Below are 13973 nucleotides of genomic sequence, written 5' to 3'. Positions count from 1 at the left end.
TTTTGCGCTGGTTCTGTGCGCTTCCCTCCACCTTCCCTCAGATGTATATTGTATATGAGGCAAAGAACACAGTCTCCATTTAGGGTTTTTAATACTTACAAAATTGCCACCCACAACTGCCATTCATAACTTAATGCCTGTTTACCAATCCTGCTTTAAAGTCTTTTTTTTTTTTTAATTTTGAAAATACTGTACAGAGGGGTTATATTACCTGGGCAAGATAATAAGTACATCAAGCATTGTAGCCTCCCCCTTTGTTTCCCCATCCCTTCCCATCACACACACACACACACATACACACACACACTTTAAAATCTTAAGCAGTCAAGGTATTGGATCTAGTTCATGATGTTCTTGAAAGTCATATAGTAGGTCAGGCAGAAGTTTGTAAGTAACTTTGCTTTTCAGATGATTGGACACCATCAGAAGAAAGCATATTGTAGCTGGATGGTGGTCTTTGATAGGTGTAGGGGCAGGAGGATCTCTAGATCTATGCTGGGTCCTGGTAGCTCATGCTTATAATCCTAGCTACTCAGGAGGCAGATCTGAGGATCATGATTCTGAGCCAGTCTACCAGAAAACTGAAAGTAGCATTGTTGCTTAGAGTGGTAGAGTGCTAGAGTAAAAAGAGGTTCAGGGACAGTGCTCCAGGCCCTTGAGTTCAAACCCCAGGACTGACAAACAACAACAGAAAGTACAAGCTAGGCACAGTTGCTTCATACTGTAATCCTAGCTACCCAGGAAAGTGAGATTGAGGATCACAGTTGGACTCTAACCTTAGTAGGGAAGTTCATAAGACTGATTTCCAATTATGGGGAAAAAAATCTAGAAGTAGAACTATGGCTCAAGTAGTAGAGTGCTAGTCTTAAACATAAAGTTCAGAGACAGCATGTAGGCTCTTACTTTCTAGATGCAGGACTGGCAAAAAAAAAACAACAACAAAGGATAGAAACAAAAGGACTTGGGGTATGGTTCAAGTAATAGAGCACTTACTTAAAGTCTTGAATTCAATGCCCATTACTACAAAGAATAAAGCTAATTCATTTTCACACAGTGAGATAAAGGAGAATACTCTTAGCTGTAGAATACAAAGGCAGAGTACCCATGTGCATCTGATCATATAAATCAATATTGAAGTGAATTCCAGGAAATAGAAACAAGAGTTTTCTCTGTGTTACTGTTACTGTCTGTCTTTGGGAGAGTAAGGAGGGCACAGAAATGGAGTGAGAAAGGGTGAACATTTAATACGGCAGTGATACTCATGAGACACTATGTTGAAAATGAACTATACAGCTGTGGTTGGGGATGGGAGGGAAAAACTGGGACGAGAACAAAGGAAAGCATGATCTTCTACAAAAAGAAATGTACTCGACCTGACTAATATAGCTGTAACCCTTTTGTACATCTTTATAATAACAATAACAATTCCCCAAAGGCATTTAGTATACATTGGTAGATTATAAAGTCAAAAAAGGTATGTGTCTGGGTTCATGTGCAAAATGTAATATATCACTCATCTGTGTTATGTATCCTTGTGTTCTGATAGCACCAACTTCCCCTATGTTAACTTCAAGTATTTTGTGTCATTTAATTTTATGCTTTTTGCCCTTTTTTGCAAACAGTTCCTGAATGTTCCAATGTTTCGAAATGTTTCTCTAAAGTGCCTCACTGAGATTGCTGGTGTGAGTGTAAGCCAATATGAAGAACAATTTGTAACACTATTTACACTGACAATGATGCAGCTAAAACAGGTAATATACCAGTATTCTGAAAATTGACCCAACAATCTTAGTGCCTTTGAAAATGTTGGGGTCAGGTTGCATTGTTTTAGCACAGATTGGCCATAATCTGATTATTACTATTTTTTTTTTCTTTTGGTTGGTCGTGGGGCTTGAACTCTGGGCCTGGGTGCTGTCCCTTAGCTCTTCAGCTCAAGGCGAGCGCTCTACCACTTGAGCTACAGCACCATTTCCGGTTTTCTGGTGGTTTATTGGAGATAGGAGTCTCACGGTCTCTCCTGCCCGGGCTGGCTTTGAACTGCCATCCTCAGATCTCAGCCTCCTGAGTAGCTAGGATTACAGGCGTGAGCCACCAGCGCCTGGCTAATCTGATTATTTTTATGAAATTTGTAATTATTAAGAACTTCCAAAAATTTTTTGAAATATATTAGAAATGTGAGAACTGCCCCTCAGTGTGCTTTTTTGAATTGCTAGTGAAGCCTCAGATTGGTGATATTTTGTCTGAGAAATTCCACCCCAGCACGACTAGTTATCAGAAGTGATTAGGAAAAACAATTCTAATGCTATATTACTATTTTTTAATCAGTGGATTGACTTTGCATTTTCAGTGTCACTTATCAGGGAGTTGAAAGGTTTATAAATGTGAGTGTGATGATTGGGTCCTCACATGCCTGTGTGACATGTGCCTCCCTTGGACCTTGTGGGCACATTACCTATGTGATGTGAAAAAGAGAGAGAAAGAATCAGTCCAGGTTGTAATAAAACAAATCGGTATAAGAGACTTGGTGGGGGCTGGAAATGGCTTATTGGTAGTGCTTGAAGCCCTGGGTTTGCCTCTTCAGAACCACATAAACAGAAAAGGCTGGCAGTGGTGCAGTGGCTGAAATGATAGTGTGCTATCCTTGAGGAAAAGATGCTCAGGGACATTGCCCAGGCCCTGAGTTCAAGTCCCAGGACTCACCCCCTCCTCCAAAAAAAAAATACCGATTTTGGAATCTTAAAAGCTTAAAATAATTTCTTTTGTTAGGTTTATATGATAGAAACTAATAGTGAATTTTAACTTCACAGATGCTTCCCTTAAATACTAATATTCGACTTGCATACTCAAATGGAAAAGATGATGAACAGAACTTTATTCAAAATCTCAGTTTATTTCTCTGCACCTTTCTGAAAGAACATGGTCAACTTATAGAGAAAAGACTCAATCTCAGGGAAACACTCATGGAGGTAAACTTTGTGGATTTTTGGTACCTGAAAATTGATAAATTATAAAAGCAGCTCTAAACATGTGCCTTCAAAGATGTATAAAGCTTTGAGAGTTCTTACTTTTTCTTGTGCATTATAAGCCATTACTTGCTTTTGTGGTTTCTATAAAGCTAAGTTTAAACATTTACAATCAAACTTAAGATTTTTAACGACTTGGTGACAAACTCCTGTGAACAGTAAGTGTGTGAAGAAAGAAATTTTAAAGCCACCGTGGGCCACATAGTGTAAGACATTGTCTTAAAATTAGATTCAATGCCAGGTGTTTACGCCTGTAATCCTAGCTACTTAGGAGACTGAGATCTGAGGATCATAGTTCAAAGTCAGCCCCAGCAGGAAAGGACATGAGTTGGGTTTTTTTTGTTTTTGTTTTGTTGGTTGTGGTGCTTGAACTCCAGGCTTGGACGCTATCCCTCAGCTCTTTAGCTCAAGGCAAGCGCTCTACCGCTTGAGCCACAGCACCACTTCCAGTTTTCTGGTGGTTTATTGCAGATAAAAGTCTCATGGAATTCCTGCCTGGGCTGGCTTTGAACCACGATCCTCATATCTCAGCCTCCTGAGTAGCTAGGATTACAGGCGTGAGCTACCTGCGCCCGGCAGGACATGAGATTTTTATCTCCAGTTGACACCAGAAAAACAGAAGTGGTACTGTGGCACAAGTGGTAGAGTACTTACCTTGAGCTGAAGAGCTGAGGGACAGCGCCAAGGTCCAGAGTTCAAGCCCATGACTGACAAAAAATAATAAATAGGTTTATAAGGTTATTTTTACCTTAAAAAAACAATGTTTTGAGTCGTTCCTGCCTACCATATCTCAAAAAGCAAGGTCAGCATAGTAGTACACATCTGTACTCCTAGTAGAATAGCAGGAAAATAGCTAATTTGAAGTCATCTTGAGCTACATATTAACGTGCTATCTCAAGCAAGAATAGAATGGTAAGGACTGGGAAGTTGGCTCAGTGGTAGAGCGCTTGCCTTGCATGCCTGAGGCCCTGGGTTCGATTCCTCAGCACCACATAACCAAAAGGAAAAAAGCCAGAAGTGGCGTTGTGGCTCAAGTGGTAGAGCACTAGCCTTGAGCTGAAGAGCTGAGGGACAGCGCCCAGGCCCAGAGTACAAGCCCCACGACTGGACCCAAAAAAAAAAAAAAAGAATAGAATGGTAAGAGGGAGCTTGGAATTGGTTACAGTGTGTTAACAACTACTTAATGTCATTGATTTTATATGTAGGCCCTTCATTATATGTTGTTGGTATCTGAAGTGGAAGAAACTGAAATCTTTAAGATTTGTCTTGAATACTGGAATCATCTGGCAGCTGAACTCTATAGAGAGAGCCCATTTTCTACATCTGCTTCTCCATTGCTCTCTGGAAGTCAGCATTTTGATGTTCCTCCCAGGAGGCAGCTGTATTTACCCGTGTTATCAAAGGTGACAATAGAAAAGTGGTTTAATTTTTCTATTGCTTTAATTTTGAGCTAAGTAAAAATGCTTTCACTAATGTTCTTTCAATTAATAAACTGTAAAAGGTACCAGGCAACTTCTCAACAAGTGATGAATATGTACACTAGTTTAAGAGCTGTAGATCTCAAGGTATGGTCCCTGTGCCAGCATCATTATCACAATGACTCTCAGCCAACCTATTGAATCAATCTGAGAATGAGACATGGGAAACTGCTGTAAAATATGGTTTAAAAAAAAGCGTTGCAAAGTTACATTAAAATTTTCCTTGATGGTTTAGCAGGGTAGCAGTGCCTTATACTCTTTAAAAATTTAGGATGTTGAGATCTGAGGATTAAAGTCAACCTGGGTAGCAATTCTGCAATTAACCAGCAAAATACAGAAGTTAGCCAGGCACCACTGGCTAGCACTTCTAATTCTAGCTTATGTAGAAGCTGAAGTCTGAGAATTGCATTCAGACCCAGCACAAGCAAGAAAGTCCATGTGACTCTTAACTCCAATTAACAAAGATCCAGAAGTGAAGCAGTGACTCTAGTGGTAGAGTACCAGCCATGAAGGAAAAAGCTAAGGAACAGGATCTAGGCCACGTATTATGCCTCGGTAGGGGCACCAAAAACAAAAGTAGAGGTCGGCTACATGGGGTAGAATACTGGTCTTGAAGCCGGGCGCTGGTGGCTCACGCCTGTAATCCTAGCTACTCAGGAGGCTGAGATCTGAGGATGGAGGTTCAAAGCCAGCCTGGGCAGGAAAGACTGTGAGACTCCTACCTCCAATAAACCACCAGAAAACCGGAAGTGGCGCTGTGGCTCAAGTGGTAGAGCGCTCGCCTTGAGCTGAAGAGCTGAGGGACAGCGCCCAGGCCCAGAGTTCAAGCCCCATGACAGACGACCCCCCCCCCCCCAAAAAAAAAAAAAGAAGAATACTGGTCTTGAGTAAAAAATAAAAGTCAAGAGCATGAGTCTGGGAGTTCAGACATCAGTACTGGCACACATACAAAAAGTTTTTTAATAGTTTATTTTTGTGAGAATGAGTTTGGTTTAGTATGGTAAAAATATAAGTGTATACCTTAAGTATCTTCTCTGAATCCTGCAGTTGCAAATGTCTAACAGATTTTTCTTGATTGTTTTATTTATGAATAGGTTCGTTTATTGATGGTTAGTCGAATGGCTAAACCAGAGGAAGTACTGGTTGTAGAAAACGATCAGGGAGAAGTAGTGAGAGAATTCATGAAAGATACAGATTCCATAAATTTGTATAAGAATATGAGAGAGACATTAGGTAAGTTAGAAAATACTGTTAATTTAACCTGTACCATTGTGCACATATTCATAAGTGAAAATACTTCTTAGGCTTAGTGATACTTGCCTAAATCTTGTAGTAGCAATGTTTATTAATAATACACTGTTAACCTTCAGTAAAAAAGTTTTTGTGACATATTGTTTATGCTTGGTAATATTTGGAATCTTTCCTTTTTTGTAGTTTACCTTACTCATCTGGATTATGTAGATACAGAAAGAATAATGACTGAGAAACTTCACAATCAAGTGAATGGTACAGAGTGGTCTTGGAAGAATTTGAATACGTTATGTTGGGCAATAGGCTCCATTAGTGGAGCAATGCATGAAGAGGATGAAAAACGGTTTCTTGTTACTGTTATAAAGGTATGTGACAAATATGTAAGAAATAGCATTAGGTAGAAATTTTTTATGATGTAAAGCCTAAATTTGTTTCCTTTTGCAGGATCTATTAGGATTATGTGAACAGAAAAGAGGCAAAGATAATAAAGCAATTATTGCATCAAATATCATGTACATAGTAGGTCAATATCCAAGATTTTTAAGAGCTCACTGGAAGTTTTTGAAGACAGTAGTTAACAAGCTGTTTGAATTCATGCATGGTAAATTTCTTCTTTCAATTTTTGTTTTTTAAATTGTGTTAAATTTTTTAGAAAAAAAATACATACGTTTTTGTTTTGTTAGAGACCCATGATGGAGTGCAGGACATGGCTTGTGATACTTTCATCAAAATAGCTCAAAAATGCCGCAGGCATTTCGTTCAGGTTCAGGTTGGAGAAGTGATGCCGTTTATTGATGAGATTTTAAACAACATTAACACTATAATTTGTGATCTTCAGCCTCAGCAGGTATGTGATACATAAGCTAGCATTAAGGTAGATATACTAATGGCAATAGAATGCCATATTGTTGTACCATTCAAGTGTTTCTGGGAGAAATTTTAATAATGAGCCAACAACTTAGATAAGTTTATTAATTAGGCTTTTAGCCTACATCAATTTTAGTATTTTAAGATGTATATATATATATATATATGTGTGTGTGTGTGTGTGTGTGAAAGTTAAAATATGTCTTTTAAAAATAGGTTCATACATTTTATGAAGCTGTGGGATACATGATTGGTGCACAGACAGACCAAACAGTCCAAGAACATTTGATAGAAAAATACATGCTACTCCCTAATCAAGTGTGGGATAGTATAATCCAGCAGGCAACCAAAGTAAGTTATTTTTTTATTAAGTTCTAAAGAAGTTGAATAGTAGTTATGATTTCAGTATTTTGAGTTTGTATGTGTTTGGTGGGACTGTTGGAGCTCAAAAGAATTTTTTTATGGTATTGAGGTTTTTTTTTTTTAATTGTGTACAGAGGGGTTACAATTACATGGGCAAGATAATGAGTACATTTCTTTTTTTCTTTTTTTTTTTTTTTGGGGTCCGGTCGTGGGGCCTGAACGCTAGGCCTGGGTGCTGTCCCTCAGCTCTTCAGCTCAAGGCTAGCACTCTACCACTTAAGCCACAGCGCCGCTTCTGGCTTTTTATTTTTCTGCTTATGTGGTGCTGAGGAATCGAACCCAGGGCCTCATGCATGCAAGGCAAGCGCTCTACCACTGAGCTACCTTCCCAACCATGAGTACATTTCTTATCAAGCATTGTTGCCTCCTCCTTTTATTCCCCTTCCCATCCTTTCCCAGTGGTATTGAGTTTTGAGCTCAGTTTGTTGTTGTGGTTGTGGTGGTTGGTCATGGGGCTTGGGTACTCTTCAGCTCAAGGCGATTGCTCTAACACTTAGCCACAGTGCCACTTCCCGTTTTTTAGTGGTTTGTTGGAGATAAGAGTCTCACAGACTTAATTGTCCATGCTGGCTTTGAACTGTGATCCTCAGATCTCAGTCTCCTGAGTATCTTAAGATTACAGGTGTGAGTCACCAACGCTGGCTGTCAGCTTTGTTCTTGCTATCCATGAGCTATGCTGTTAAGCATGTTTCTTCAGCTCTTTTTATTTTAATAATTTTTTCCCCCTCAGTCCTGGGGCTTGAACTCAGTGCCTGAGCACTGTCCCTGAGCTAATATTGCTCAAGGCTAGCACTCTACCACTTTAGCCACAGTGCCACTTTCCGACTTTTTATGTGTATGTGGTAATGAGGAGTTGAACCCAGGGCCTCATATATGTTAGGCAAGCACTCTACCACTAAACCACATTCCCGGCTTCTCATAATTTTTGATATGATCTCACATTTTGTGAAGAGCGTTCCACTGTCTACCTCTTTACCAGCTAGGATTGCATGTATAAGCCACTACCAGTGCCTGAATGATCTTAATACTTGTGAAATTATGTCCTCATTCATAAGTGCTTTTTTTTTGGTCATGGGGCTTGAACTCACGCAGACTTTTCTGCCAAGGATGATGGCTTTGAACTGTGATCCTCAGATCTCAGCCTCCTGAGTAGCTAGGATTACAGGCGTGAGCCACCAGCGCCCTGCTTATATGTGCTTTTTATGTGTGATCTTGCACAATTAAAACATTGAAGGTTTTGTTGATTCTTTTTTCATATTTTGATCTTAAAATGATAATATATCATTCTGTTCTTAGAACGTATCATTCCTTTGTTTATAGTACTGAGGATTGATGGCTAGGATTTACATGCAAAGCTCATGCTCTCCTACTGAGTTACAACCCAACCTTAAAGGTGGATTTCGTATTTGATTTTATCATTTAGTACTGAAAGTAGGACAGTAGTTTGGGATAAAAATGGCATTCTTTTTTTGGTCGGTTGTGGGGCTTGAACTTAGGGCCTGGGCACTGTCCCTGTGCTCTTCAGCTCAAGGCGAGCTCTCTACTGCTTGAACCACAGTGCCACTTCCGGTTTTCTAGTGGTTTATTGGAGATAAGAGTCTCACAGACTTTCCTGCCCAAGCTTGCTTTGAACCATGATCCTCAGATCTCAGTCTCCTGAGTAGCTAGGATTACAGGCATGAGCCACCAGCACCCTGCTCATTGTTTCTGTCTTAATAATTACATGGATAATTCTCATGGTATAAATTGTATTTTTTTTTCTCCTGCAGAATGTGGACATACTGAAAGATCCAGAAACAGTCAAGCAGCTCGGTAGCATCTTAAAAACAAATGTGAGAGCTTGCAAAGCTGTTGGACATCCCTTTGTAATTCAGCTTGGAAGAATTTATTTAGATATGCTTAATGTATATAAGTGCCTCAGTGAAAATATTTCTGCAGCTATCCAAGCTAATGGTAGGTGATTCTGAAAACGATAGAATTCTATATACCATCAGTTCTGTCTTCATTGATGTAGCTCATAATTTCAGTGATTCTTAAACATTTAAAACTGGAATTCCCAAATGTCAGGTATCCAAGGCAGCCTCTAACCAGCTGTAATAAGTGTAACAACTGTAATAAAGGTTAGTCTTAGACTGGGCGACAGTGGCTCATTCCTGTAATCTTAGCTTCTCAGGAGGCTGAGATCTGAAGATTGTGATTGGAAACCAGCTAGGGCAAGTTAAGTCCCTGAGCCTCTTATATCCAATAAACCACCAGAAAACTGGAAGTGGCACTGTGGTTCAAGTGGTAGAGCACTTGCCTTGAGCTGAAGATAGGGACACCTCCTGGGTCCAAAGTGCAAGCCTCAGGATTGACTTTAAAAAAAAATTAGTCTTGGGACAGGAAGGACGGAGTATAACTGAACTCATTGTAGAGTGATTACTTACCATAAACAGAACCTCTAGGAAGGGAAGGTGGCTCAGTGGTAGAGTGCTTGCCTTCATGCCTGAGGCCCTGGGTTCGATTCCTCAGCACCACATAAGCAAAAAGAAAAAAGCCGGAAGTGGCACTGTGGCTCAAGTGGTAGAGCGCTAGCCTTGAGCTGAAGAGCTGAGGGACAGCACCCAGGCCCAGATTTCAGGCCCCACAACCGGACCTCCCCCCCCAAAAAAATAATTTTTTTTCTAAGTCTTTTGTTCTTATTCCAGAAAGGGACATAGTTTTCATAAACTATAACTTTTTTTTGGTTGGTCGTAGAGCCTGAATTGGGCCTGAGCGCTGTCCCTCAGCTCTTCTACTTAAGTCTAGCGGTCTACCACTTGAGCCACAGCTCCACTTCCAGCCTTTTTCTGCTTATGTGGTGCTGAGGAATTGAACCCAGAGCTTCATGCATGCAAGGCAATCACTCTACCAGTGAGCCGCCTTCCCAGCCCATACACTTAAGTATTATTTAAATAATATTAAGTATTATTTTCATGTCTTTGCCATAACTTGAGCCTTGGGAAATTAGAAAAAAAATCCAATCCTATTGTCATTGGTGTTGGGAAATAAGATTTTTACTTCTATTTTGTCCCACAGTGTGCCAGAACCAAACCCATGACCTCTTGAAAGTTACAGCAGCACGGAAAGTAGCTCAGTGGTAGAGTGCTTGCCTTGCATGCATGATACCTGGGTTCCATTCCTTAGCACCACATAAGCACAAAAAGCTGGAAGTGGTACTGGGCTCAAGTGGTAGAGCTCTAGCCTTAAGCTGAAGAGCTAGCCTTAAGCTGAAGACCTGAGGGACAGCACCCAGACCCAGAGTTCAGGTCCCAAGACTGGCAAAAAAAAAAAAGTTCTAGGTACATGATCTATGATTGGAATTACATCCTCACCTCAAACTTGTATAATTTTAAATTTTTCTTTGTAGAAGGTTTAGGAATGACATTGTTATTTTTTTTGTTGTTGTTGTTGGTCATGGGGCTTGAACTCCGCCTGGGTGCTGTCCATGCACTCTTCAGGTCAAGGCAAGCACTCTACCACTTGAGCCAAAATGTCACTTCCAGTTTTCTCGTGGTTAACTGGGGCTTCAGAGTCTCATGGACTTTCCTTGTCTTGGCTGGCTTTGGATCAAAATCCTTAGATCTCAGCGTTCTGAGGAGCTAGGATTATAGGCATGAGCTACTGAGGCGCCTAGCTTGACATTATTTTTGTTTGATAAACATTTTACCAATTTGCTCATGCCTGTAAGCCTAGCTGCTCAAAAGATCTGAAGGACTGCTTCAAAGCCAGCCTTGGCAAAAAGTTCAGAGACTCTATGTCCACTTAACTACCAGAACACCAGAAGTGGCAATGTGGCTCAAAGTGGTAGACCACTAGCCTTGCGCAAAAACAGCTCAAGGGCAGCACCTAGTTCTTGAGTTAAAGCCCCACGACTGACAACAACTATTAATAATTTTAAAACTTTACCAGTAGTATTCATTATATTAAAAGTCATGAAGAATGTGTCCACTGGTTAGGTGGATTCTTGGTTCTTTACAATATCCATTTAAGAAATTGACAGTTATTCTTACAACGGAACAACATGTCAACAATCCTCTTGTTTTTTTCTTTTGGTCATAATTTAACATATTATTACTTGGTATGGAATTGCTTTTTCTTGGAGCCACTTAATTTTAGCCTCTTGATTTAATTAAGGTGAGAATGTATTTGAACTATGCTGTGTGTGTGACCTTTCTCAATTATAGTATGTATTTTCCTGCTTCAACTTAGAGATAATAGTTATTGAAATGAACTTCAGGAAATGGAAACAAAAGTTTATTTCTTTTTGTCTTGTTTATCTGTCTTTGGGCAGGATAAAGGGGGGCATAGAAATAGAGGGACAAAGTGAATGAATGCAGCAGTGGTACTCACTAGACACTTGAAAATGAACAATTTGTGGATGGGGGAAAACGGAGAAAGTGAGGGAAAAAAGGTGACCTGTTATTAAAAAAATGTATTCTTTTTTTCCCTTTTTTTGTTCCTGTTGAACTCAAGGCCAGGGCACTATTCCTGAGCTATTTTGCTCAAGGCTACCTCTCTACCACTAGCCACAGCTCCACTTCAGGTTCTGGTTGTAAGTTAAGAGATAAGAGTCTTATGGGCTGGGTGCTGGTGACTCATGCCTGTAATCTTAGCTACTCAGGAGGCTGAGATCTGAGGATCAAGGTTCAAAGCCATCGGGAGCAGGAAAGTGAGACTCTTAACTCCAGTTGACCACCAGAAAGCCAAAAGTGGTGCTGTGGCTCAAATTGTAGAGCTCTCGCCTTGAGCTGAAGAGCTGATCGTGTTCAAGCCCCATGACTAGGAAACAAAAACAAAAACATTATGGACTGCTTTGAATCACAATCTTCAGTTCTTAGCCTCCTGAATAACTTGGATTACAGGTGTGAGTCACCAGCACATGGCTAAGAAATGTACTCTTTTACCTAATATATGTAACTGTAATCCCTCTTGCCATCTCCTTTTTTTTGGGGGTCTGGTTGTGGGGTCTGAACTCTGGGCCTGGGTGCTATTCCTCAGCTCTTCAGCTCAAGGCTAGTGCTCTACCACTTAAACCACAGCGCCAATTCCGGCTTTTTTCTTTTTGTTTATGTGGTGCTGGGGAATCAAACCCAGGGCCTCATGCATTGCAAGGCAAGCGCTCTACCACCGAGCCACCTTTCCAGCCCCCCCCATCTCCTTTTTTTTTTTTTTGTTCTTTTTGGTTTTGTGGGACCTGAATTCTGGGCCTGGGTGCTGTCCCTCAGCTCAAAGCCAATGCTCTACCACTTGAGCCATAGCATCACTTCCAGCTTTTTTTTGCCTCATACATGCAAGGCAAGTGCTCTACCACTGAGCTACCTTCCCAGCCCCTCCATCACCTTTATAATAACAAATAAAAATTTTTTTAAAAGCTTCAACTTGGGAAAACCTTATAAAAGCGTATTTTTTCCCATTTACTAAGGATTATCCACCTAAATCTTAGAAGCACAGAATCCCCTAGTTTATATTACGAAATTTAGACCTTTGACAATTTTATTTTTAAACAGGTAGCTGAAAATTTTGTTCCTCCTCTGTTGGATGCAGTTCTCATTGATTACCAGAGAAATGTCCCAGCTGCTAGAGAACCAGAAGTACTTAGTACTATGGCCATTATTGTCAACAAGTTAGGGGGACATATAACAGCTGAAATACCTCAAATATTTGATGCTGTTTTTGAGTGCACATTGAATATGATAAATAAGGTAAGTGATTTACATGTGATTTGTATAGTGGTCAATTCTATGGTATAGCCTCTACTCTTTTAAAGTATAAATGATCTGAATTTATTACTATAATACTAGGGCACTGAAGTTAAGATTAATATTAACTATCAGTTATTAAATACTAGATAGAGAAGTAATCTTCAGTTTTGTGTAACTTTTGGGTTTGGGTTTGTGTGTGTGTGTGTGTGTCACTGCTGAGTCTTGATTTTTTAATCAAAGCTGGCACTCTGCCACTTAAATCATACTTTTTAATGGGGTTGAACTGGATTTGTCTTGGATTTGTCTGCCCCGTCTGGCTTGGAACTGGGATCCTCAGGTCTCAGCTTCCTGGATGATTAAGATTAAAGGTGTGGGGCTGGCAAGGTGGCTCAGTGGTAGAGCGTTTGCCTTGCATGCATGAGGCCCTGGATTCGATGCCTCAGCACCACATAAGCAAAAAGAAAAAAGCTGGAAGTGGTGCTGTGGTTCGAGTGGTAGAGCGCTAGCCTTGAGCTGAAGAGCTGAGGGACAGTGCCGAGGCCCAGAGTTCAGGCCCCACGACCAGACCCCCCCCCAAAAAACAACAAAAGATTAAAGGTATGAGCCATTGACAGCTAGCCTTTTGTTTTTTGCATTTATTCCATTTGGTCATTCATGTGTAATACATTGTACTTTCATCTTGAAAAGTTTTGAGCTTACCTTTGAAATGATTGTCTTGTGGGATTCTTGTTTGTACTAAATTAAAATTTGCCTCTTTCCTCCCATTTAGCATGAGTAAGCCATTTATATATTTGTTCTTATCATTTTTTAGGATTTTGAAGAATATCCTGAACACAGAACGAACTTTTTTTTACTACTTCAGGCTGTCAATTCTCATTGTTTCCCAGCCTTCTTAGCTATTCCACCTGCACAGTTTAAACTTGTTTTGGATTCTATTATCTGGGCTTTCAAACATACTATGAGGAATGTTGCTGATACAGGTAAGTATATAGAATAGGTGTACTTTTGTTTGTTAGCCTACTCAAAAACTATGTAATAGGTCCCTTTCTCATCCATTCATTCTGAGGTTTTAGTTATTTGGAGTCAACCAGGGTCCTATTAATGGAAAACTCAGAATTAAAAAATTCTCGGGCTGGGAAGGTGGCTCAGTGGTAGAGCGCTTGCCTTGCATGCATGAGGCCCTGGGTTCATTCCTCAGCACCACATAA

The 13973-nt window shown here is 40.2% G+C and overlaps 1 protein-coding gene across 1 annotated transcript in view; it reads left to right on the top strand.

The window, feature by feature from the left end:
- The window catches only part of Xpo1 (exportin 1), a 53033-nt gene that overhangs the window by 34419 nt on the left and 4641 nt on the right, over window positions 1-13973 (top strand). The window contains exons 10-18 of the mRNA XM_013022510.1: window positions 1623-1751; window positions 2808-2966; window positions 4229-4426; window positions 5596-5734; window positions 5936-6117; window positions 6197-6353; window positions 6436-6599; window positions 6836-6970; window positions 8812-8995. Of these exons, the coding sequence (XP_012877964.1) occupies window positions 1623-1751; window positions 2808-2966; window positions 4229-4426; window positions 5596-5734; window positions 5936-6117; window positions 6197-6353; window positions 6436-6599; window positions 6836-6970; window positions 8812-8995 (1447 nt within the window). The remainder of the gene's footprint in view (window positions 1-1622; window positions 1752-2807; window positions 2967-4228; window positions 4427-5595; window positions 5735-5935; window positions 6118-6196; window positions 6354-6435; window positions 6600-6835; window positions 6971-8811; window positions 8996-13973) is intronic.

Source organism: Dipodomys ordii, unplaced genomic scaffold, assembly GCF_000151885.1.
Source record: "Dipodomys ordii isolate 6190 unplaced genomic scaffold, Dord_2.0 Scaffold63, whole genome shotgun sequence".
Lineage (NCBI taxonomy): Eukaryota > Metazoa > Chordata > Mammalia > Rodentia > Heteromyidae > Dipodomys > Dipodomys ordii.
The sequence above is the reverse complement of the archived record's forward strand: the minus strand, read 5'-3'. Positions and strand labels throughout refer to the sequence as shown.